This window comes from Brachyhypopomus gauderio, chromosome 1 (assembly GCF_052324685.1).
Source record: "Brachyhypopomus gauderio isolate BG-103 chromosome 1, BGAUD_0.2, whole genome shotgun sequence".
NCBI lineage: Eukaryota > Metazoa > Chordata > Actinopteri > Gymnotiformes > Hypopomidae > Brachyhypopomus > Brachyhypopomus gauderio.
The window spans coordinates 30133376-30157947 of record NC_135211.1 but is presented as its reverse complement, the minus strand read 5'-3'; the positions used below and the strand labels follow the sequence as shown (position 1 = coordinate 30157947).

Here is a 24572-nt window from a genome sequence, read left to right as displayed (position 1 = left end):
TCAGTGCTTAATGTCGGCACTTTTCCAAAATACTTGGAAAGATATGAAAGTGGAGAGAGGTCATGAACTTCATGCTAGCACAGCCGCGCACGCCTAATAAATGAGATGTGTGTATGGGTTGGCCTTACTTTTGGCCCATAACTTTGATCATAGCGAGTCTTGTGTGAAATACTGCTTCACTGGTGAATTGCATTTGATGGAGAAAAATTGTGAGCTGAAGAGAACACAGTTATTACCACAAGTCTGGTACAATACGGTTTCAAAGCTTGTACAGCTGTTTTAACTGTATCGCGTCACCGTAACATTTATCAAGCCCCTTATCCTCTTTAATGCATCAAAGAAGTCAGGAAGCTGTTCAATTATAGCTCAGTTAGAGAATAAGACTGATCTGAGCCTTCTGAAATTACACCATTCCCTAAGTTTGAAATGAATTTTGTACAAGAGGACCTTGTGCATTCCGTTTCATGCTTGCAAAGGGCTTCTTTCACGTCCTCACTATTTAATCAATCCTCGCTATTCACCATTGAATCAATATCTGCAATTCACAATTTGCAAATCGATGTGGCTCGTCGACAAAAGGTTACCGGCAAATTGAAAAAGTTGTGCCAGGACCGTGACTGACCTCAGATCAATCCCCTCCATCAGATTACGGTCGGCATTCGCCCGTTTTTGCGTCACACCGAGGCTACATTTGATGTACCACCGGCTTTCTCACGGCTGCGGATGTTCAGCGTGACCCGTTGCTCTTACCCCCCCCCCCCCCCCACCCTCCCCTGATCTTATCCTCCCCCTCTCTCTTACCCTCCCCCTCTCTTAGCCCCCCCCCCCTTATCCACACCATTAACTTTTGGTTTAGGAAAAACCTCTATATGGATGGCAAGGTAGATTGTGAGCTAGAGTCACAGGCAAGCTAGCAGCATCCATCCTGGATTCACTGGAGGTTCTATACCATCTAAACTGGGGGGACCAGCCTGGAACCAGTAGGTCTGTTAGAGGATCTCCCCCCAAGAGTACCTCTGCCTGGATATTGTAAATACATTTTTTTGGACACTTCTGATATGCTCTGGTGAAAATTACTTGCCAAGCTAATCTACCTAAACACGTTAATTTGCCTTACAAAGGGCTTGATGAAGCTACTTACATGGCGCGGCTTAGTGGTTTTAAGCCATCTCTTGGTCTTACTGGTGTCATGTTGTGTGAATTTAACCCAAAGCGAACCGGAGGCTTCACTTAAAAAATGTACTTAGAAAGTATAATTCTCCACCATTGCAGACGATCAATAGAATATGCAAAAAGCTACCACATGATATTTTTGTTATTTTATTTTATTTTATTTTTTTGCTGTTTCGTCGCTCTGGCCTTTGAGCGTGACATAGAGCACGAGATGAGTGGAACGTTTCTATCCCGATCTCCAGCACCGGACAGCAACGACCACTTAAGTCCGTTTGTCAGCTGGTGCAGTTTCGGAGGCTCTTTCTTTAATTAAACCAGCAATAAATATCAGTCTTGAGTGGTGGGCCGCCATCGCCGTAATCAATTAGAGGGAGTTGGGGTGGGAGGGGTGGGACTCTTGCTGTGGTTTGAAATGTAAATAGCTGCTGCACTCGCGCTTGGGCTACGTGGACAGAATCGTTCCGAGTTGAGGGGCCTGCGGACGGCACCCGACGAAGAGATTTCTTTCTGTATTCCGTGTCCGTGTTGACAGAGGGGGACGCCAGCGGAGACGCCACCTTTTTGCATTCCTTCGCAGTGTGCTCCGAAAACCTTCCGAGAACAGACAGCGAACGAGAGCGAAGGGGGAGGCGGGCCGCTCGTTACCTTCTGGAAACGTAGCGACATTTGGAAAATATACCGGAGATGAATATCCGAATGTGTGAATGAGTGATATGTTTCTCTTCCCTCTCACTCTCTCTCTCACCTTTACTGGAGAATTTATATTTTCACCTCTGCCCTTATCAGTCTCTCCTCATCCGAGTCAGGAGTCACCTTCTGGTTTTAATTTTAAAATATGCTTTATGTCATAATAGACGTGAACAGCACATCCCACCCTCAGTAATGCTGTGAAATACTAGCAAGATGTCCAAGCCCAGAATTCCACCTATTCCTCCTAATCTACTGTTCTCAGTCCGCCGAATGATAAATCAGCAATCGTGATATTATCCTCCTGGCTCTGGGCCTTAGCTTATAAGGTGCACTGCAGGTGCATGCTGACAGAGACCTGGGATTTAATCTCTGTGATACTTTACAGGCTTAATCTGGAACTGCTGAAAACGTGTCACAGCCGACACAGGATAAGTGCTGACTTCTCCACACAAACCAATGTAGGCTATACAGTCCATGTTGTATGTTTCCCTGGGTGAATTATTATTAAACTTGCTGGGCAGTTCATGACTAAGACGTTACAAGGCCTCTGTGTTCCATGAACCTCCGAAGGCAGTTTTGTGAAAGCCGTGAATTGTAGGAGAAGTTCTGTTTTCTCAACCTTTCCTTGCTCAATCATCCTCTATAGTTGTAACATGGTAACACACATCTAATAATGCGAGGGAACAGAACCAGGTTGCAAGCTGCGGATTGGTTAATTGGTTAATTAGTTGGTCTAATACGCTTCTGATAGTCAAACCATCAAGATTTTGGGACACCTCTTTTCCAACATCATCTCACCCGCTCACTGAAGCCCTAGGCAGATACTGCAGAAACATTACGAAGCTAACATCCATTCCATCAAGATTCACCAGTAGTGGAGGACCAAATGTGGTGCAATTGTTTTGTGTGTGTGTGTGTGTTTTGGTTTTTAAACACCAGCCTCTTTTCCTCCCCCTTGATACCCAGACACAGAAGGGGGTCAAGTTCCGGACAGCTGTCTAACGGCGCTGTGGCGTAAACAAAACAACGTGTTTTGGTTTGAGCGCGCGGAACGGCGAAGCAAAGCAGACACAGACGTGGACGCAGAGGAGCCATTAGGGACCCACGGGGGCCCATCAAAGCGCCTCGTTCCACACGCAGGCTGATGGAGGACAAGCACAGGGCCGTTAAGTGGCCCTTGGGTACCTCTCCTCAGGGGCCCGCGTCTCTCGGCACGTGTGTGGGTGCGGAGTAGTCTGGGTAACTGTGTTTCTAGCAAAGCGTAATTTACCTGTGGTGACTTGTGTTGATGTGGGTGAGTGTAATGGCGTGTTGCTCCAGACAATGTGTGTCTCTTTATCGGAGAGTCTCTTTATCGGAGTGTCTCTTCATCGGAGTGTCTCTTTACTGGGGTGACTTTCACCCTGATGTGACACGTCACTGTGATTACACACGGGCGCAGATCAGTCCTGAGAGAAGGACAAGCTTGTCTCCTCCCATGAGCCTTTATTTGTGTGATATTAAATATCCATGTTTATGTGCCTGAGAATGTAATATTTCAGAGGGCTTATTTAAAGCCAAAGCACACTGTCATTTGCATGCGGGTGTGTGTGCGCGCGCCGCGCGAGCGTGTGTTTTTGTGTGGGTTTGCGTGTGTGTCCTCACCTCCTCAAGCTTTATCGTGATCATAGTAAAGGCTCGGAACACACACTCTGTGGGGCCCGTGATGGTGATGATGCGTTCGGGGCATGATCCCTCCGAGATGTTGACGCGTGCGTTGCTCTGTTGGGATAGACAGATCAGGACAAGGAGAAGTCAATGACAATGATAGACAAGGTAGACAAAGAACACACTGTGGGTTGATGGACATCACTTCAGTGGCTCAGGCAGATCTGTTTCTCTCTCCCTCCCTCTCTCCCCCTCCCTCTCTCCCCCTCTCTGTGTCCTTTTGCTTTGGTTAGAGCTCCACAGAACAGTCTTCTCAGCACTGAAATATAAATATATATGGACAACTGGAGCTGTAAACGGTGTGTGTATGTGTGTGTGAAAATTTAGCATGTAAAATTTGATGCATTTTTTATGCACTTGTCCTCCACTTCCTCGTGTGTGTGTGTGTGTGTGTGTGTGTGTGTGTGTGTGAGTGCACGTGCAACACTGTGTGTACGTAAGTTACACAGAGACATCCTGTGCACTAATATTTTTTAAAATAGATGATGAGCATAAAATAGTGCAAGTGACTACAAATGTGTATTAGTGTGTGTGTGTGTGTGTGTGTGTGTGTGTGTGTGTGTGTGTGTGTGTTGTGTGTGTGTGTGTATTTTTCCATGTGGACACCCAACTGACTCATTCTCCACTCTAGCGGAGTGTGTGATGGGTGGCTAAAGAAAGCTCTATGCTGGGCTGGCACATGTGAGTCATCCTCCTCTAACACCGATCGCCATCAATCACACGCACGCACATGCCCCTGCGTTCACGCGGGGCCCCGCCCCCATCCATACATCACAGCGCATGCTGACATAAACACCGAAGGGAGAAGTTGGGTCCATGATCGGTACCCAGCGAGACACGGTTCCACAGCCTAGGATCTCCTGGAACACTACGGGGCGTTGGGGGTGTGTTCGCTTCCACAACCTGGTTACTCACTTCCACAGCAGCGATTTAGGCAGCTGAACGCACTCGGTTTATGATGTTGGGAAAAGACGAGAGTGAGACGACCACAGAAGGTGAACATCGTCAACAACAGTTCTGCATCATCTCGCCACCTTTAAGAAACGGCTTCATCTACGGATCATCGCCCGCGCACACGTGAAGCCTGCCGTTCCAGCCTCCGCCGTCTCCGCTTTGATGACCGTTATGTCTCAGCACTTGACGCTGATGGCTATTCTCGCTTCTTGCTCAGCGCACGTGAAGGGAGTTTTATCTTTACGAAGACGCTCCGATCAAAAGGAGCCGGCGGCAACGTCCCTCGCATGCACGCACGCACGCACGCACGCACGCACGCACGCACGCACGCACGCACGCACGCAAACACTGGAGGTGGGCGGTGGGGGTGGTGGCTGGAGGGAAAACGCAGGAAGAGCCGCACGAGCACGCCTTTTGATGTCGCCCGTGACCCCCGTGTGACCCCGCCCTGCCTCTCAACCAGCAAATGATGCCGACCTGGTGCACTGCTCTTGGGCGTGTGTCCCCTCAGACACTAATTAGTCGAGAGAGAGAGAGAGAGAGAGAGAGAGAGAGGGATGAGAAGCACCAGTCTCCGTGCGGTGGCAGGGAACACACGTCTGTCGGGGGCTTTATTACGCCGGCTGGGTGCGGGAGCGGCAGAGTGGAGAGGAAGTCAAGGAAGCTGTTCAAGAAGACCCACACATCAGTGTCTTTATGGCTGAAATAAAAAGCCTTTTTCATCTGCAAAGGCCTTGCGAAGGCACACACACACACACCTCTGATCCAGCCACACACGCACACACACACATGCACACACACACACCTCTGATCCAGCCACACACGCACACACACACCTGAGCCTTCTCTGTCTCTGGGTGACATTCTTTTACGGCAGTAGCCTCGGAAACCAACACCCTCATTTAGCAGGTGTTAATGAATTTATATTGTGTTCAGTGTGGGTGTGCATAGGCACACGTGTGTTTCTGTGCGTGTGTGTGCCTGCCCATGTGTGTGTCTATGTGCATGTGTGTCTGGAAATACTCATTTATATTTATCTTCCCTTACTCATGTTGTCTTGTCAACATGCAGATGTGGAATGATGTAACATTTGTTTCTTTTCTCAGTCTGTTAAGACTTAATGTGTTGGTGTGCCAGGTCATCTTCAAATACATTTCCTCTTTTGTATGTATGATGTGTAATGCAAACTATACATAAACAATAACAGTGTTTGTAGTGTGTCTGTGTGTGAGAGAGAGAGTGTGTGTGTGTGTGAGTGTGTGTGTGTGTGTGTGTGTGTGTGTGTGTGTGTGTGTGTGTGTGTGTGTGTGTGTGTGTGTGTGTGTGTGTGTGCGTGTATGTGTGTGTGTGTGTGTGTGTAACGTGTATTATGTAGGTACAGAATGTCATACCTCCTCTCGTATCCTCTTCACTGTTTCTCCTTTCTGTGGAAAAAGAACAGAAATCATTCTAAATTCTTGTTCTGGAACATCGTGTTAGCCAGCCGGCCGATGCCGAGGCGTTTGTCTGCCTAACCAATGAAGGCACTCGCCTTCCATACCCTGCAGCAGGGCTTTTGAACGAACAGGTCCCTGAGGAGTCCCTTCAACCACTGAGGCCCCACCCACTGGCATCAATCGATAGCTCTTGAAGCTCTTAGCATAGCCAATCCCTTTCCTGTGTTTCAGGAAGCAAAGGCGATGCCCTGGAGTAGAAGCCACCTGTCCCCTACCTCCTGTCCCCTACCTTCTGTCCCCTACCTTCTGTCCCCTACCTTCTGTCCCCCACCTCTTGTCCCTTACCTTCTCTCCCCCATCTCTTGTCCCCTACCTTCTGTCCCCCACCTCCTGTCCCCTACCTTCTGTCCCCCACCTCTTGTCCCCTACCTTCTGTCCCCCACCTCTTGTCCCCTACCTTCTGTCCCCCACCTCTTGTCCCCTACCTTCTGTCCCCCACCTCCTGTCCCCTACCTTCTGTCCCCTACCTCCTGTCCCCTACCTTCTGTCCCCCACCTCCTGTCCCCTATCTTCTGTCCCCCACCTCGTCCCCTACCTTCTGTCCCCCACCTCCTGTCCCCTATCTTCTGTCCCCCACCTCGTCCCCTACCTTCTGTCCCCTATCTCCTGTCCCCTACATCCCATCCCTCACCTCTCGTCCCTCACCTCCTGAACCCTACCTCCTGTCTCCCACTTCCAACAACTTCCCACCGGTGAAGTGTGGGCTGGACGGAATTGCATTTTACAAGTGCGGCCCAGGCGTTCGCATATTCAACTGAGGCTTGAAGAGTGAATGAAAAACTGCAGAACTGGGACAGAACTGGCGGGGAGCTTCATACGCACGATCTCCCGAACCCTCGAGCTGTTGCATCATTCCACTTAACTGGAGTGCTTAAACACAAAACACGCTGCTTTCAGCATTACATGCTTATACGTTTGCGCATGAATAAAAGCATTTTCATTTTTGCTTCTTTCTAATGTCTGGTGTTGACGTGGTGAAAGGGGTGGAGAGCCGCCGAAACAACGTCACACGCCCCTGCACGTGTGCTCTGGCCAGCTGCCGCTCGCTCACGTGAACTTTTTTCGTAACTTCATGGCTGCCTGCAGATGTCAAGCAATAAAATGGAGAATTCTGAAGAGGCTGTGGCAGAAATTAAAAAGTAGAGACACCTTTACGACTCCTCTGTGAGAGACTACCGAGACATGCAGATGGCTCCGAGTTCTTGGAAAGGAATTTCACTGACAGCCTGTCTCTCAGACGGTTTGACAGGGCTGGAGTGGGTGTTGGCATGCTGAACGAAGGGACGTGTTCAGCGCAATAGATCATCAAACGCGAAAATATTTAAAAAGCATTTTATCATTGGTCTGACGCACAGGCATTGCAGGAAGGTTACATTCTCCCTTCTGTCTCGTCTCTTTGTTTACTGGTCACACAGACCGTCTCCTTTTCTGGATAATTGGAAGCGGAAATTGGAAACAACTCCAGCAGCATTGAGTGCTTTTGATTTCTAATAAACACTTCCATCCTGACTCACAGTCATAGCGCCTCCTAGAGGACAGGAGAAATCACGTGACTCTAGTGCGACCCAATAGGCCTCTAAAGTAGTTAGTCGTCGTGGAGACAGCGCACCCCAACCGAAAATGTTCACGTGACCTCAGTGCAGAAAATATGATCCAGCCTTAACAAATGGCACTGAGCAGTAAAACAGGGATTCTTCTTCACATCTTATTACTGTGGTGTTACACGCAAGTCAGACACGATGCGCTTCTCACGTCAAGCCCACGCCAATTCTCGTAGTCGTGCATCTCTGTCATTTGTGACATCATGTGCATGGTGCTTTGAGAAAACCTCCACAGGCGTCATGTGACCTCTTGATCATAGAGATAATGCCTCGAAATTCATGGAAAAACTGAATAGCGTGAAAAGTGGCAGGTTGTAATAAAGCATGCAAAAGCATTAGTTTGCCAAAGCCGAGAATGGACACAGTTTTCTCTTGCATCAGATGTTTATCAGACGTGTTCACTTTTACTGCTCTTTCAGGGGCATCACTGACGCAAAATAAATAACTCGATCAGCTTAAATCCGAAGCTGATAGCCGAAACACACGCACAGCACCCACGAGCACAGCTCCGAACTGCAGGATGACAGCTGAGGGCAAGTTGTCACAGGTCGACCGACGTAAACCGCACTAGTTTTCTAATGCATTAATAACGCCTGCAGATGCTTTAATACACCAGTATGAGGCGATGCGGAGCGCGGGAGCACGGCGCACCCACGCACGGCCTTCTGCTAATGTTCATTTACTGCAAGCTGAGGACGGGGACAGAACCATGTCAGGGTGGCCCGCGTTGGGACGTGATCGAGCATTGAAGTATCACCATTTCAGAAATGTCATTCGGCTGCCTGGAGAGGCTGACATATAATTAAGATAGCCAATGAGAGTCTAATATTCAGATTAGGTGAGATTTTGGTCTGAAGAAACAATAACATGGAAAAAAAAACCCACTTGTTACATTGGCTGCTTATAATGTAACTCATCATTCATGAATTAGACATGTTTGTATGTCTGGATTTGGTTCTTAAGTCAGTAGTCAGTCCATGTGGTCTGAAATCTTGTGTGTCTAATTTTATGGTCTTCTTCTGGCTGTAGAAGTAGAAGACAGATGTGGAGCCAGTGCTCAGTTCTGGAGACCACGATAAGTCCAAACTGCTCAGCTTAATGGCTGCTCATCCTCCGCCGTCTGCAGCCCAACACCACCCAGTGTCCAGTGTACTGGTGTGGGGTGTGTGTGTGTGTGTGTGTGTGTGTGTTTGGGAAGGTAAAACTACGCCGAAAGCCCAGGGACCTATTAGCAGGGTAGATCTGAAGAGTAGGTTTCTGCCTCACAAAGTGATTTTCTCAGAAAGCCAAGGAAATGCTAACATAGCTCCTGCCTGGGGTGTGCGCGCGTATGTGTGTGTGTGTGTGTGTGTGTGTGTTCACTCATGAGCCTGACTGCTGCAGGACCTATAGTTAGCTAACGGTGCAAAGCTCAAAGCAGTGGCGCATACACACACACACACACGTGCACACGCTCGCACACGCGCACACACACAGCATGCACCCTCTGCATGTTAATGATGATGGGCTTTGCCAGTATGAAATCTCCACAGACGGCTCCACTCGAGCAGGCCTTCAGGGATAAACAGTGTCAGCGCAGGGTATTAAACAGTACGAGATGGGATATGCGACCAGCTCCCATTATTACTGTGAGCTTCGCATCTCTCCCGAGATTAGCTGAACAGTTTGCTGTCCAAAATCTTAATAGCCAATCACTGTGATTATGGTGTAGATGAAAGATGCATAACCTCAGGGCTCCAGAGAAGTTGCACACGTGCACGTTTGGGTTAGAAAAAACAGATGATGCATCAGCACAAGAACGTCATGCAAATGTGTGCAGATGCGTAGAGACGGAGCGCCTCACCTTGCCTATGATGCTTCCCACCTCCTGCGGAAACAGAAGAAGAACCAATGAAACGCAGGCCAAATGTCAGGTTATCGATCACGCTCCTCTCACCAACATCTGTCTATGGGAATAAACCCGTGGGCCTTCTGCAAGCCGACCCTAGCCCTCCCGGATAAAACTAACCCAGCCGATCGCTATTGGGCCAGGCGGCGGCCACCCAAGCCCCTGAGGGAAACCGGTCACGCCCTCATCAAATTTCGCTAATTCGGCTCTAGGGTCTCTGTGATCTGGACATGGCGGCGCACCCGCTGTTAGGAGACACACTGAGAACTGAGGAGGACAATGGAAGTCTCAGAGCGATGAGGCTTCCCCTCTGAGTAAAGGGCTTTGGTTTAATTGTGAGGAAAACCATGAAAGCGTCCACGATCAGTTTCAATGATGAGTCACTCACTGTTTTCAAGTTATCCTTCAGTAGTCATTGGATTCAAAGTCCATGATTAGTGTAATTTTCCAATCTTGTCAAATCAGAGAGCAATTATATGCCTATTTTGGATTCTTGACAAGGTTTTTGCAGTTTCATTGGAAGGTCAGGAACTCATTCTCAAAGCATTAAACCCCACTTCGAAAGTTTCTTGTCAGAGATTCTTCATGCATATAAAACAACACAGTATGCAGAAAGTGACATTTCAGCTGAATGATATATAAACTTTAATCTGCACAGCAATAATTGATATGATGATTTATTAACAAGTTCCAGTGTACACAGACATTTAATGACAATTAAAGACTTAATTCTTAATTTAATTCAAATGGAAAATAAACTTAAAAGGTCCAGAATTTAAATCAACTACTTGTCGGTGGTTCATGGTCTGGTGAAAATGCATATTACAAAACATGGAAAATCTATTACAACTCTCAAATCTCATGGCCGGTCGAATATCATGGGCAGTTTATTTAATGGTCCAGGTGGTGCAATAATGAAGACCAGTGGTCAGATCTCTCTGCACCCGCCTTCTGAACCCCAGCAGTGTACTTCACCTCAATATGCTAAATTGGTCCACAACGAATGAAAATTAGTGGAGATCAATTTAGCATGATCTCATTTGCATAGCCTTAATGGTTAGGTAATCATTTAAAATCCATTAGGGTTCATATTGAAGGCATATTGGAGAGATCACAACGGCAGGATTGAGATGTGTATCGTGTGGACTCGTTTTGGTTTTGGATCAGCTATACAACATGTGAAGTTTCTATTGTTAGATGCTTCTATTTCAGGATGAGGTGTGAGCATAGCTCTGTGTGTGTGTGTGTGTGTCTGTGTCTGTGTCTTTGTGTGTGTGAGCGCATGCGTGCGTGTGTGTGTGAGCATGAGTGTGCGTGTGTGTGTGTGAGCGGGCGCGTAGGTGTGTGTGTGTGTGTGTGAGTGCGTGCGTGTGTGCGTGCATGTGTGTTTGTGTGTGTGTATGAGCGCATGCGTGCGTGTGTGTGTGAGCACGAGTGTGCGTATGTGTGTGTGAGCGCGTGCGTGTGTGTGTGTGTGTGTGTGGACGTGTGTGTGCGTGTGCATGTGAGCGGGCGCGTGCGTGCGTGTGTGTTTGTGTGTGCGTGCGTGTGTATGTGAGCGGGCGCGTTCGTGCGTGTGTGTGTGTGTGGGCGCGCGTCTCCCACCTTGCCGTGCATGAGCAACCGGAGGGTGAGAGTGACGTTCATTCCCCCGTCTCCAAAGTCCTGCTCACAGTTCATTCTGGCTGTGCAGTCTGGCCCAGGGAGTCGCATGAAAGAACGTCTGGCGATGATGGTGCCGTTGGGTGGGGGGATGGGAGCTTGGGAGTCTTCTTCTTCCTCTCACAGCCCTGGGGAGACACAGCAAAAAGGCACCGTATATCCCCATCAGACAGAACTTAACATCATGCTCTGGGTTCTTCAAAAGGGGGAGGACGCGTGGCAGAACGACGGGTCAACGACGGCGTCTTTGGGCCACCATCCGTTTTCATTAGCATCTCCCGTCCTCTTAACAAAAGGTCAGTGTTTCTGGGCAGAAGCATCATGCGTTCATCTATTTTTGGGCCAACAAATGGAGGGAGACTGATGATTTAATGCTCTTAGTTCTGAATGGCTATTTGATACCAGCAGTCCACCCCAACGCTGCTGAAACAAGGGCCTGTCCTTTCATTCAGTGCAATGCAGGAGGAAAGGGCATCATTTGTCTTAAACAGGGCCTCAATGTCTGGAAATTGAAACAGAGAGGCATGGTGATATATGTGCCAGGCGTTATTTGACTGATGTTAAATAAAGATACAGATATAAGATTATAACAATGACAGCTGCCAGACATAATCAGGCATTTAGTTACACAATAGTACTCTGAAGCGCAGGGCTCTTCAAATAAAGCTTTATCATTTTGACTGCATTCCACCCCCTCCCCCCATCCCCAAAGAAAAATGGCAGTTGGTGAAGGGCTTGCCTAGTGAGGTTATTCCAGACGTTTCCGTGCCCATGTACTGCTTTCTGTCCTGTCAACAGTTCTGGCACTTGGAGAAAGTGTGTAATAAGATGTGCTGAGTTCAGGGAATTGTGTCCCGGTTGCGAGGTAATTGCAGGTCACATCTACATTAGCTGTTTTCCACCCAAAACACCTCAGGAGTTCTTCAGAGACAGACTAGCCACATTTAAAAGTGGCATCACAAGTAAACAGCAGTCTACCCATCTATGTATCCATCTAAATTACTCAAAATAAACAATAAATCAGAGACAGGGTCTCATAGGATATTTGCTATGCTATCTTATTTGCTATGCTGTCTTATTTGAAAAGAAACAATTTAATACAAAAGTGAGTGTAATGGATGAGTATAAACATACACAAAGGATGGATGCAGGAGAGGTTATCATTATTTCTAAAAAAGATCCGGTAAAATGTAAATTGTAAAGATCCTTCCAATACACTTCACCTGACCAGCCCATTTCAACCTGACAAAGCCGTTGAATGTTTTAATTTAATTGAGAGAATTAACTGCCAAGCCAGTTAAAAGCTTAGGGCAGAATTAAATAGGCTCTTGGCTTCAGTGTACTGGGAGGAAAGGCAAGGACGAGAGGGTCCTCAGCAGACGTCACACGTGAGCAGACGTCACACGTGTCACAGTCGCGACGTGGCTGCATGCTAACGAGGAGCTCGCCAAGCGTCGCTCTTCGAGTGCGATCCACTGTCTGCACTGCTGCAGCGTAAACCCTAGGAGACGCGGGGGAACGTGAGAAAATGCCCGCGAGGTTGGTACATTCTCCTGCTCAGGCGAAGGGCACCACCTTTTGGGGGGGTGTGGGTGTGGGGTTTGGGGGAGGGTAGCGATATTGTGTGTTTTCATGTCTGGCAGGCTTTCCAAAATGTAGGTCACAAACCTAACGACGGCACAGGCGTGAAGAAAGAGACGCGTGTCACGTGAGGTGCATTTCCAATGAGGCCTGCATGTCTGGGCATGAAGCAGGCGGGGTTAACGGGCTGTCAATTACGTCTGGCTGTGTCTGGAGGCGGGGCCTCGTGGCATCACTAGGCTACAGCCGTCATCCCCTTCGTCTGTGTCTTTTTATAGTTTCTCTGCAGCTCAGCAGACCAATTACAGTGTGTCTGTACTGGAGGGTGTGAAGGAGGGGGAGGGACGTGGGGGGGGGGGGTACACTGGGCCCAGAGGGTCACGCTCAGACAGTGCTGGCACCCCTTCGGTTCAGAGCAGAGGAACATCTGGCTCCTCTTCTGTGTCCCTAATTGAGGAGAAGCTTCTTGACCCTCTTCTCATCCAGGAGTGATAAAACATGGGGCCTTTTTCAGATGCGGTGCGATTAAAACCGCCGCCGTGTATCCTGCCGTGACAGAGACACGGCGGAGGGCGGCTAAGCCGACAGCGGCACACGCTCACACGTCTGCATGGGCACAGCGACCGTGTCACCCCCAAACTGAATTTCCCGCGTGAGCCGAGACTCGCACCTCGTTCCGAAATTTATGACGGTTGATCGATATCAGATTTTCCATCAGCTTGTTACATCTTTTCAGCTGGAACAGAATGGCACGCCATGAGCTCAGGAACACTCCCGGGCCAGACATGGATCGAAGCAGGCCTTATGGATGTGGTGGTTTCCTGGGTCACCACACTTGGAACAGGAAAAAAAACCAGGAGATCCGTTCGGACCGGGGCGTGTTCTGGCAGCTCGGGCCATAGCAGACTACTAATGTCCATCTGGCCTCTCTGCTTACGACCACATCTCCTCACATATCGTATCATGCTTGTCAAGGCCAGGACAACCCCCCCCCCCCCCCCCCCCCAGTCCACCCCCCCAGTCCACTCACACTGCCACTGTTACAATGGACCGGCATGTCAAAAAGGAACGGGGGGTGTTTAACAACAGGTGCCTACATGGCCACTTCAGTATGTTATTTCATTTCGGGGGTGCTTTCAGAGGCAGGGGACAGGACACCGGACTCTCGGAGCCGAGATGGGGAGAGGCGGCAGTCTTTTCCTCCGGGGTTGTGCAGTGAGGGCAGGATTAGTTCCAGGGACGTTGGCGAGGGGCTGACTAGTGTTTGCTGCTGGTGTCCAGCACGGTGGAGTTTCTATTACAGGACACTCCGCTTCAGCACAGCAGACGTGAATAACTGAAATGCTTTCAGCTGACGTGCAGGATGGGGTTAAAAAAGAAAAAAAAACCTGCTTAGTCGTACACCTCCTCTCCCAAGCACATAATGAAGCGTTTCCACATGGCTCGAGCATTCAGAGTCCCGTACACCAATGATTCATGGCCGGTCCCTGGGGTTCAGGACTAGCACTGCCATCATTCCAGTGACTGGTTAGGCCTACAGACTGGGGGAGGTGGGATGGGGGGAGGGGGTGAGGTATGGGGTTTGAGAGGGGTGTGGTCTGTGCTGGGGGTGTGGCCTGGAAGTTTGGAGGGGGAGAGCTCTTGGGGTGTGGACATTACCTGTCCACACTGAGATACAAGATGCTTTGCCATCTTAATGGAACACATCCCCCTGCTAACAGCGCGATGCAGGTGGCTGTTAGCGGTACGCAAATGAGATGGTGTTAGGTGGTAGCAAAGCTGCTATCTTCTGTTGCTCATGCAGCTAGTCGCCCCTTTATTGGAGAACACTGTCAGCGGTTTGGAACCAGGCATTACACTTTAGCCGCGCATGTAACCATCCCTCTGAGAAGCCACTTGCATTTGCCAAGTAAGACTTTCTCCAACTCTCTCACACTTCAAATGACGAAAGTACTCGTACCAAAATACCTACATAATCATCATCCAGATACAGTTCTGCAGGGCTTCTGCGGTGAGTCTGATCTCCAGCCTCGCTGTGGAGTTCTTCTATCTTACAGCACCAGCAGTCAGTCAACACCGAGCCATGACTCACTCATGTCACGCACACATCACTACGGGCTATATAGCTTGTCAGCTATTTACTGTAAGGGTTTATAAGGTTCATAAGGCACTGACCGATGAAGTATTTCAAAGTTTATCGTAAATGAATATTTATGGTCATCTAGTGTAATATAGGGCACAAATTGTTTTTAAATTGCACCGTCTTGTGTACCACATGCAGAGTTTAATCCTGCTTTATCAGAGACACACAAACGCCCGTGATCCTGTTATCAACTGCTGGCTGACTCACAAAAATCCATTTTGTTGGTGTGGCCCCATAATGCTACTTAAAAAAAAGTTTTACAGTTTAACTGATGTCCTTTATTAGAAAAACCCACGATGACAAAATGGGATGCTTGACTGTATCACTGTTCTAATTACATTTTGATGTCAGAGTTTGAGTTATACGGAGGTCCTCATTGACATAAATATGACATTTCACTACAGTGTTTGGTCTAGTATGCGGTGTTAATGTGGAGTGTTTCTGGCTAGTGGTGATGTCATGGTGACGCATGGAGGGATGCAGACTATACTGTCACATGTGGGTGCCACACACACACACACACACACACACACACACACACACACACACACACACACACACGGCAAGAGAGCAATGCAGCTCTCCTCTGACCAGGCCTTGACAGAGCAAATAGAGAAGCGAAAAAAAAAAGAAGATCAGGCAGCTTTGTCAGTCCTCCTACATCCCTCCTCCTTCTCTCCCTCCCTCCCTCTCCCCCTCAATCCCTCCCTCTGCCTCTCTCCCGCCCTTCTCTCTATATCTATCCCTCTCTCTCTCTATCTATCTGCAGCCACCACCCCCCCTCCCCAAACCACCTCTGTGCTCGTGATCACTATAATTACACTCAGTCTAATACTAGGGGTGTTGCAGAGGAGATCTCTGTTCTGAAGACAGTGAGCTCTGTGTTGGGCTGTAGAACTTTAAGTATAAAGCAGTCAAAGTCAATTTCCTCCTTTATGGAGAGATTTTCTTTCATAGGAAGTGCATCAGTCTGCCACGGTTCATAACTGGCACATGCGGCGAAGTCTAGACTCAGCTGAGATCATGAACGTCTCAGAACTGAGCAACAACCCGAGAAGGAGTTTCTTACGCAGGACTCGTGATGGGCAGCTTTTCCGATCACTATCTAGTCAATTTTCCTGCTGACCACTGCCGCCGTCACCGCGATATCTTAAAGGTCAATAAACATAATTGCCCCCCCGCCAAGACCCCGAGGTGCAGATACGACTCAGTGTTGGGCAAAGAATGTCATTTCATTGTCAAAAGCTTTGAGGTAGATTACCATAATTACGACACTCAGGGTCCTTTGGGTTGGGGCGAGCGAGTGGGTTCTTTAATGGCGGCTCATGCGTGGAGAATCATGAGACAGCTTCAGTGGGCAACTAAAGTGTCACTTTATGTTGCTGTAGTAATATTTATTCTCTCTGGGGTCTCAGGAAAGGGCTGAGAGTGGAGAAGGAAACGCTGCCGAATAAACAGGGCTGTGGAGAGCCATGGACAGATGAACGGCAGCCACGGCCTTGGACCCTCGAGTCCTGACGTCCAGCCCAGATTTATCAAACAGGCCTGGACGCCATGGCGAGAAGGGGGCGGGGCCACAGAATCCTGTCTACCACTCCGGCGCTAAAACGCCAACACGGCAGCACATGGCAGGACACAAACACACACACTCACACACAGTCACACACACACACACACACACATACTCGAATGGAGAGACTTGCCCAATCACTGCTGCATGAACACGCACACACAGTCAAACAGAGAGAGTTGGCCTATCACTGCTGCACACACACACACACACACACACACACACACACACACACACACACACACACACACAGTCAAACAAATAAGCAGCTGGAAGGGCAAAAAGGAATTTGAGTGCAAGGCAAATGTGCTGTGGTAAGGTATTTTACAAAATGTTCCCTCGATTTGGATATTGAAGGGAAATTCATTTCTTTGTCTACAACACACATACACACACACACACACACACACACACACACACACACATGCACAAACGGCCTTAGAAATTGTGATAAACCAGAGTGAAGGTTAAAACATCATGTTCAAGGAACATAAACAGCCCCCCCCCCCCCCCCCCCCGCTGTTTTGGCAAATCCACTAATCAGAGGCACAAATCAAGCGGGTAGCACAATCAATATCTGTGATTGTGAACAAATCAGACTGAGTGGGTTGACAGATCCTCACGTAACGCACGAGGTGCCATCAGAACGGCCTCATAAATTATGATCTTGGCTCACACTTGTCATGTCAAATAACTACTTTAAACATTAGAATAGGTAATCAAAAAGCGATCTGAATCCGTAGCTAATAGCGGGTAGTGTTCGCCCGAGACACACCGGAGCACGATTCAAACCCTGAACACCACAGAACATCAGAGTCTTAGTACTCAGTAGTGCATGCCCGACCCACTGCCCTTTAAGGCCGGGATATGCTAAGCCCAAACTGATATGAAGATGCTCTTAAGTATTTTAGAGGAGAGGGATTATGATTCTCTGTGACCTTAGTGACCTTTACTGGAGGTAATACTAAAATCTCCTGCTTTAATCACCTTATATAAAATGCAACAACAACAAAGAAAATGTAAAAAAAAAAATTTTTTTTCTATATATATAATTATTATTATTATATTATTATTTTTTTTCCCTGCCCTTCTGTCTTTTCCCTTTTTATTCTTTCTCTCCCCCTCTTTTCTTGGTCCACCTAACCCCAATAATTATCACTTTGCATATTGTTATAATTGTCGTTTGAACTGTACATAAAAACAAAGTTGTCCTCCAAAGATGGGGGGGTGGAGGTGGGCCATTAAAAAAAAAGAAAATGTAAAAATAATGTCAGCAATAATGAAAATCTTCCAAGTCTTATCTTGGAATGATCTTGACACTCAAATGATATAACTAATTCACAAATCACTGAAGGCACATGTCCATGTATCGTTCTGTGTGTATTTGTTAGACAAGCCTCTGAAAGTTCCTGCGTCAGATCCCCCAGGAACAAAGGCAGCTTGTAGCACCAGTGCTTAAATTAGCATTCTGGCTCCAGGCTGAGGAATTACAGAAGTACTGGTGACCATGTTCATGCTGTGATTCAACCAGCTCGGGGCCGGATTACAGAGGGCAGCGGACTTCTGAGGTAAGGGTTAGGGATTAGAGACTCTGACCTCTCCATGTCTAAACCCCATTGTTTTGAGCTGGAAATAAATGCAAGGCTTTACTTGAAGGGTGATTAGCAAATACATACATGCTTGGTTTTTGCTTTAGAAGTTCAGACAGGCACTCCATGGCTTCTTTCTTTGTTTAATGAATTAATTAATACGTATTTCTTTATTTTAATTCATTAATTAAATGTACTTTCATTGATGTAGCTCAAAGAAAAAATATGAAGGCGACCAATTGCTTGAATTCCTTGAATGGCGACCAAATCTGTGTCTCGATTCTGAGGTATCGTGGATCCAACCTCTGTAGCTAACGCATCAATGTCCTGCAGGTTCTGATCACGTCTCATCTCATGACAGCCCTCATCTTGTCTCCATTCTTTCTCATTTGGTGAGAAAAGCTCCACCCGAGAGTAGGCACCGTATTAAATTTGCTCAGTAATCTTGCTAGGCTGGGAGTACTCAGATATTTAATGAGCAGAGGCAATAATCTGGAACCGGCCCCCTTCTTTATTCAATTAGAAGCTACACAAAGCTGGTGGAGTTATTATCCTTGCTAGGTCTGCACAGCAGGGCTGGTCCACCTGGCAGGAAACTCCATTTCCACTCTTGTCCACTCTATTCCTTCCCACTCAGCCCCTCAGCCGCTGCCTTGCCGGCTAACTCCAGTTCAGCTGCCGAGATCACCGGATAGAGAATATTGACTGAGACATTAATAATAAAAAAAAAAAATGTGCCCCTCCTTTTCCCCCTCATTTGCTGTTTATGATCCCTGCTCTGAAACCAAGGTGATAAAAGAATGAAGAAAGTGGAGACTGAAAAAAGTGAAAGAAAATATGAACAAAATGTACGAGTCTGGCGGGGAGTTTTTGGACGTGTCATTTTTTCCTGTTTGTTTTTGTTTTTTATCCCCCTCGTTTCCGTGCAGGTAACATTCCCATCAGGCACTTGGCTTGGATGCCCATTAGCGTTCAGTCACGGTACTGGTACTAAAACTTGTGATTAATTCTCTGGAGGACTAGAGGAGAACGAGAAAAACATGTCGTGGGTTACTGGAGGGGATGGATCTTCAAAAGCGTTGATGAGAAATACTGTTTCTCGTTTTCTGCATTACACAGAGATTACTGGGAAAAATGAACCTCCTGATGAGCAAACTCACGTTACCCCGACACTGACCTGAATATATAATTTGATTCCACCACCATGCTTTGCCACTTAAATGATGCTTTTTGGTATTTCATATTTGCCTTTGTTAGGTGCAGGGTGTAGACACCTGGACTGGAGAGGGACTTACACACTTGGTTTGGGGACATGACACTTACACTGGAGTGTTTGCTACAACAACAGTGCGTGCCACCCACAACCTCGACACCGAGATAGATTACACCACAGGAGAGCGGGTGGAGGTGGGTTTGAGTGGAGGAGGGGGCACTGCGTTTTGTCAGCTGCACAATCGGAGTGTGTTGGGCGTGTGCCTCTGATCTCGGGGAAGCTCCTCAGCTGTTCCAGGCCAGACAGCTGGAGCCCATTCGGGGGTGGGTGGGTGTGCGGGTGGTGTGGGTGGTGCAGCTGGGGGGGTCGAGACTGTGGCGCTGGCGGGACACTTCAGACGGCCCGCTGGAGTCAGTGGGAGACAGTGAGATTCCGAGCATTCATTAAAAGCATGCCGATACTGGTGTGTGCGATATGAAAGCTGGTCTAATCCTTGCTCCTTAATACGGACCACAGTGCTCTGCGGGAGGGATCTTTCATTATTCTGTAGCAGAGACTTGGGTCTTGCAAAACCACCAGCGTTGCTGCTGACTACAATGTATAGTAATGTCTGAATTAGTAAGGCTGTTGCTGTTACTGTAGCAGTCTTCCTCGATGATAGTTACACGACATCTGACCCACAGATTGCATTTGCCTATTGGATGTATAGTTTCACAATCACAAAGTAAGCATTCCCAGCTTCCGAAAGAGGTAATCACATTTGGCCCAGGCCTTGTTACAAAAACAATTGTATAAATTATTATTATTGTATAAAAAATGTACATGTATAATAACCCTTTATAAGGATTGAGATTACACTTCTTTGTACTGAACACACAAAGTTGTAGCGAGTACAAAAGAATGTGAGCATCGTTCTGCCAAGTGGCGGATGCTCTCTGGTGAAATAAGGCGGGGCCATCACTCTCACACCTTCCCCTCGAGGTTCTAATGAGGTCTTCAGGGACCAAGGCCCACTTGCGCTGCCTGTCCCGCCCACTCGCACTGCCTGTCCCGCCCACTCACACTGCATGTCCCGCCCACTCACACTGCATGTCCCGCCCACTCGTGCTGCATGTCCCAATCCTGCGCAAGCACCCTGACCTCGACCCCTCTCACTGTCCCGCAAGGCCCTACCAGAAGAGCCACATGCGCAATTAAAACCATAGGCCAACCCTTAAGTAATTAAGTCATTAACAATCAACAAAAAGCCTTGTGTGGGGTTAATTATGCATTATATTACGAGCCAACATGCTGAGGTTTCGCCTGTGTGGCAACGTCTTCCAGAGGCACTTGGGCTAAACGACGTTGTTATGCATTTACCGGTGGATCGGAACTCACGGGCCAGATTTTGTTCCAAGACTCGTCCTCCTATTGATCTCCAATAGAAGCCAGATTGACCGCTATCGTTTTCAGCATCTGCCCTCATTATTTCTTCCTCTGAGGCTATTTTAAGCTGCGATCAGTACAGTTAATTGGATTCCTTGTTACCACTAAGGGCTGGTGTCAGAGGTCATTCATAGTCTGCCATTACCTGTGGTGTAGATTTCATATTTTGCAGACAGGATATTCAGGCCGAGTTAATTGTACTCCACACTACAGGTAAGAGAGGGTACAGGTCATATCCTGACGGACAAGCTCATTTAATAGAATGGAAGGGTATGGCAGTCAATGCCTTTTTAAATGTATCACAAATCTAGGCTTTAGTGGTTAAGAGTCAGGTCAAGTCGCTGGAGTATTTTCCATGCGTACCCCACATGCTCTCCGTAACCCTCACATAATGCGAAGGCTGAGGTTGGGCTGAGTAACACTGCCAGGCACAAGTCGAGGCAGGAGAGTTCTTCACGCTCTGCTCTGAAATGCACCTCCACGGACGCGCGACCCTGTCCACGCTGCGCCTCAGCTATGAGAAGCCTGGTTTGCTGGCACCTGGACACAGCTGCACGCGTGCCCACGAGGCGAGCAATATCGAAATGAAGCTAATTAAACGAAGGTGACCCGCTGATTTATTTACATTCCAAACAAAGAGCGAACAGTACTCCGGAAATCAATCGTGCTAGATAATCCGATTCTTTTGGGGGAGTGGGAAGGGGCGGGGGTGTGGAGAAGCATCATTCATGGACATGATATTATGAGGTACAGCCTTGATATGTGTCACATCTGCCCCGCCCCTCCTGTCAGTTATGCTGGTGTTGTTTTCGTTCTCCAAATGCTGTTTCCATTTCAGTTGCCACACCCCTTCATTTAATTTGCATAATTCATATATGTATGAGATATGTATATAAAGTCTAGTCTGGTTTGTCTAGCTGATTCTTACTTTGTTTCCCGTGTGTTGTGTTTAAGCATGTTTACCTGAGTGGCGTGTTTTTATTTAATTATTCTAGTTCCCTGACCTTGATTGGTTATAGTCAGGGGTGAGGCTCCAAGTCCTCTGCCCTGTGCAGCAGTGCCCCCTCAACCACACATGATACTGATTCAACAGCCCATCCTTATGAACCTATGACACAGAGCCTAAGTTAGGGCATTAGCCTAATTATGTTATGGACAACAATAAATATTAATTTAATTTTAGAATATAGTTTTGCAGTGGTGTGGTAGGCTATGCAAACAAACATTTGTTTAGTTTACCTCAGATTACAGATAATGCATCATGGTATTTCTAATTTAGTGTTATGCAATTTTTGGCACTGACAACCACGGTGATATTTAAGCATTTTATAACCACAGGAGTTCACTTAATGTTGGCTGTTTGCTTTCACATTTGGGCTCACCTTTCTTGGGAAAGTTTGTTAGTAGTTGCTTTCACTCATTTCTTTTCTGCCTCTTTTCTTTCCTGAAAACCAGATTTAGCTTTCTTCCATAGTACAGACAGTGTCCACTGCCGCTTCAGTAGAATGAACGGTAAGCTAAATCCGCCGGTGAAGGCGTACTGCACCATTTCATGCAAGGGGCGAAGATGCCTGTTCTCAGACACTATATGTTGGCTAGGACAAACAATTCCATCCATCAGTCAACCGATGTACTTACCCAAAACATTAAACTTAGACATTAAACACTAGTTAGGAACATTTATTGTGATCTGTGAAATATATATATATATATATATATATATATATATATATATATATATATATATATATATATATCATATTTAAAGGAAAATAAGATATAAGATTCCAGACTTCTCAAGGGCCCTCCCCCCACTTCGGGCCCTTGGGGTATCACAATCCCACTTTTCACCCCACCACTACGACCCTGGTTATAGTGTTCCTAGCGTTTAGCCTGTCTTCCTGCTGATTGTCTCTCCTCCTGTCTTTGATTATTTATTGTCTTTGGTGTATTTGTCTGTTCGTTGTGATTGTCTCGTCGTTCTATCTATGTTTGCACTTTGACCATGGAGTGTATTAACCACAGTGAATATAGATCTCCCCATAATAAATATCGCTCGTTTGCAAATGTGTTTCATTCGAGCCTTGCTACAATATGTTTATAGTCATAAACGTAAGGTTTAGTCATAAAAAGAGTGGATTTCATGGACACGCGAGTGTTCCTGTCTTGTTTTAAGTGAATTACAAAATAATATATCCCTTAAATACATAACAGGGTTCCAAATGAACCAATAATCTATAATGTTACACAGATATTGGCTCCTCTTCCAGTTTGTTTTCTGGAGAAAAGCAGCATAGTTTATGTAACCAACCTAACCAACAAGAAGCATTTAAATTAATTCGTTTATTTAGTATGTATGAGAAACAGATGTTTCTAAAAGATCACAGGGTGAGAAAATGCTGAAAATATATAAAACAAAAATAACGCATCGGTCATTTATTAATTCTCTCAAACAACAAATATGACTCAAAAGAAACTATGGCTACAGCCCACCAATTACTGATCTAATTACAGTGACTCGATAGTAATTCTGTGGGTTTATGGCATTGAGGGGAGATGGTCGCGAGGCGTGTTATGCCATGTCACATTAATTGTGATTTACTGTGGTTTCCAGTCCCTAGTTACGCGTGCCTGTGCGCGTGTGCACGGGCGTGATGGAGCAGCCTGCCAGGCTGGAAGGCATGGCCTCATTAGGAACCGTCTTCCCTCGTGCGTATGGAAGAAAGGCGCGATGCTCGCGTGGCGCGCTGGCCGCAGAAGGTCTTGGCGCGAGCCCCCGCCTGTTGGTTTGGTCACCAATTACCAGCGCTAATGAAGTACGAAATGTGAAGTATGTCAGTCTCAAACGCGGACTTAATGTCGTCACGTAGTCTTTATACAAAAGCCTACAAGCACAACGGAATAATGTAGAGGTCTGCGTGTTTGAAACGTACCTAACGTGTAACGTCCACGTGACACCCCTCCCGATTTGGACTGCGCGTTAAGGCCTGTACAGTTTACCGTACACACGGCAAATGAATATTCATTTAAATCAAATACATATACCCTATATGTGATTACAAGATCATAGTATTCGTGCCAGAAGTCTTAAAACATTTGTAGGTTTCTATACATTTGTAGATAGAAAGTATTTCGATCAGTGACGTCAATTGTTGTCGCACGCGCTGTCGCGATCGCACTTCGCGATACAAACGTAACGTGGCGTGACGTGGCCCACAGCCGGGATGCCGGTGCCCGGTTCTGCTTGCTTCCGTCCCAGCTCTCCAGACAACTCGCATTCGTCTGCCCATTAACCCTCACATCACCTATTGATTTTGAAGGTTCGCTTAAAGCAGTTTGCTCCTTTCACTACAGTCGACCCAATTCCTCAGTTGTTCGAGTTTACACCGCGTGATGGGTTTTCCTGTGCAGAGCGTCATGGTAAGACATGTGATGGTCATAAACTGGGAGACCCTAAATGGTTTAAGCAAGGTAATAATAATGCAATTCAATTAGCGATTATTAAACCTGATTTTTTGTGCTACCATCTGTAGCCTACTGTTAATTAGTTCACTGTAGCATGCAATAAACCTTAGTATACACATCCCTAAACAATACAGCAATGTAACGTCAAACAGCCATACCTGAATAACACTGAATGTTTTTCTCTTGATTTGTTTTCTTTTTTTAAATCACGAAATACGGACATTCTTTCTATCACATGTATTCCTTTTGTAAGCAAATTTGGCTCTCAATGTCGTTATGGTCATAATAATGCCCGCCAAGGGCACAAAACAACGGGCCTTGTTTTAATATGGGTCTGAGTATCCGAGTTACCCCAGCAGAACTGTGCCAGATAAAGGCAGCTTATTGAACATGGTCCCAAGATACCTGAAGTGGG

The 24572-nt window shown here is 47.0% G+C and overlaps 1 protein-coding gene and 1 long non-coding RNA gene across 8 annotated transcripts in view; one reads left to right on the top strand and one right to left on the bottom strand.

The window, feature by feature from the left end:
• The window catches only part of pcbp4 (poly(rC) binding protein 4), a 61624-nt gene that overhangs the window by 21244 nt on the left and 15808 nt on the right, over window positions 1-24572 (bottom strand). For all 6 annotated transcript variants that reach the window (XM_077008068.1, XM_077008084.1, XM_077008092.1 and 3 more), the window contains 4 exons: window positions 11115-11299; window positions 9465-9488; window positions 5916-5948; window positions 3508-3624 (listed from right to left, as the gene is read on the bottom strand). In XM_077008068.1, coding sequence (XP_076864183.1) covers window positions 3508-3624; window positions 5916-5948; window positions 9465-9488; window positions 11115-11222 — 282 coding nt within the window. In that variant the 5' untranslated portion in view covers window positions 11223-11299. The remainder of the gene's footprint in view (window positions 1-3507; window positions 3625-5915; window positions 5949-9464; window positions 9489-11114; window positions 11300-24572) is intronic.
• Window positions 23931-24572, top strand: part of LOC143516479 (uncharacterized) — a 39508-nt gene continuing 38866 nt past the window's right edge. For both annotated transcript variants that reach the window (XR_013131702.1, XR_013131697.1), the window contains exon 1: window positions 23931-24112. This is a non-coding gene — a long non-coding RNA (uncharacterized LOC143516479). The remainder of the gene's footprint in view (window positions 24113-24572) is intronic.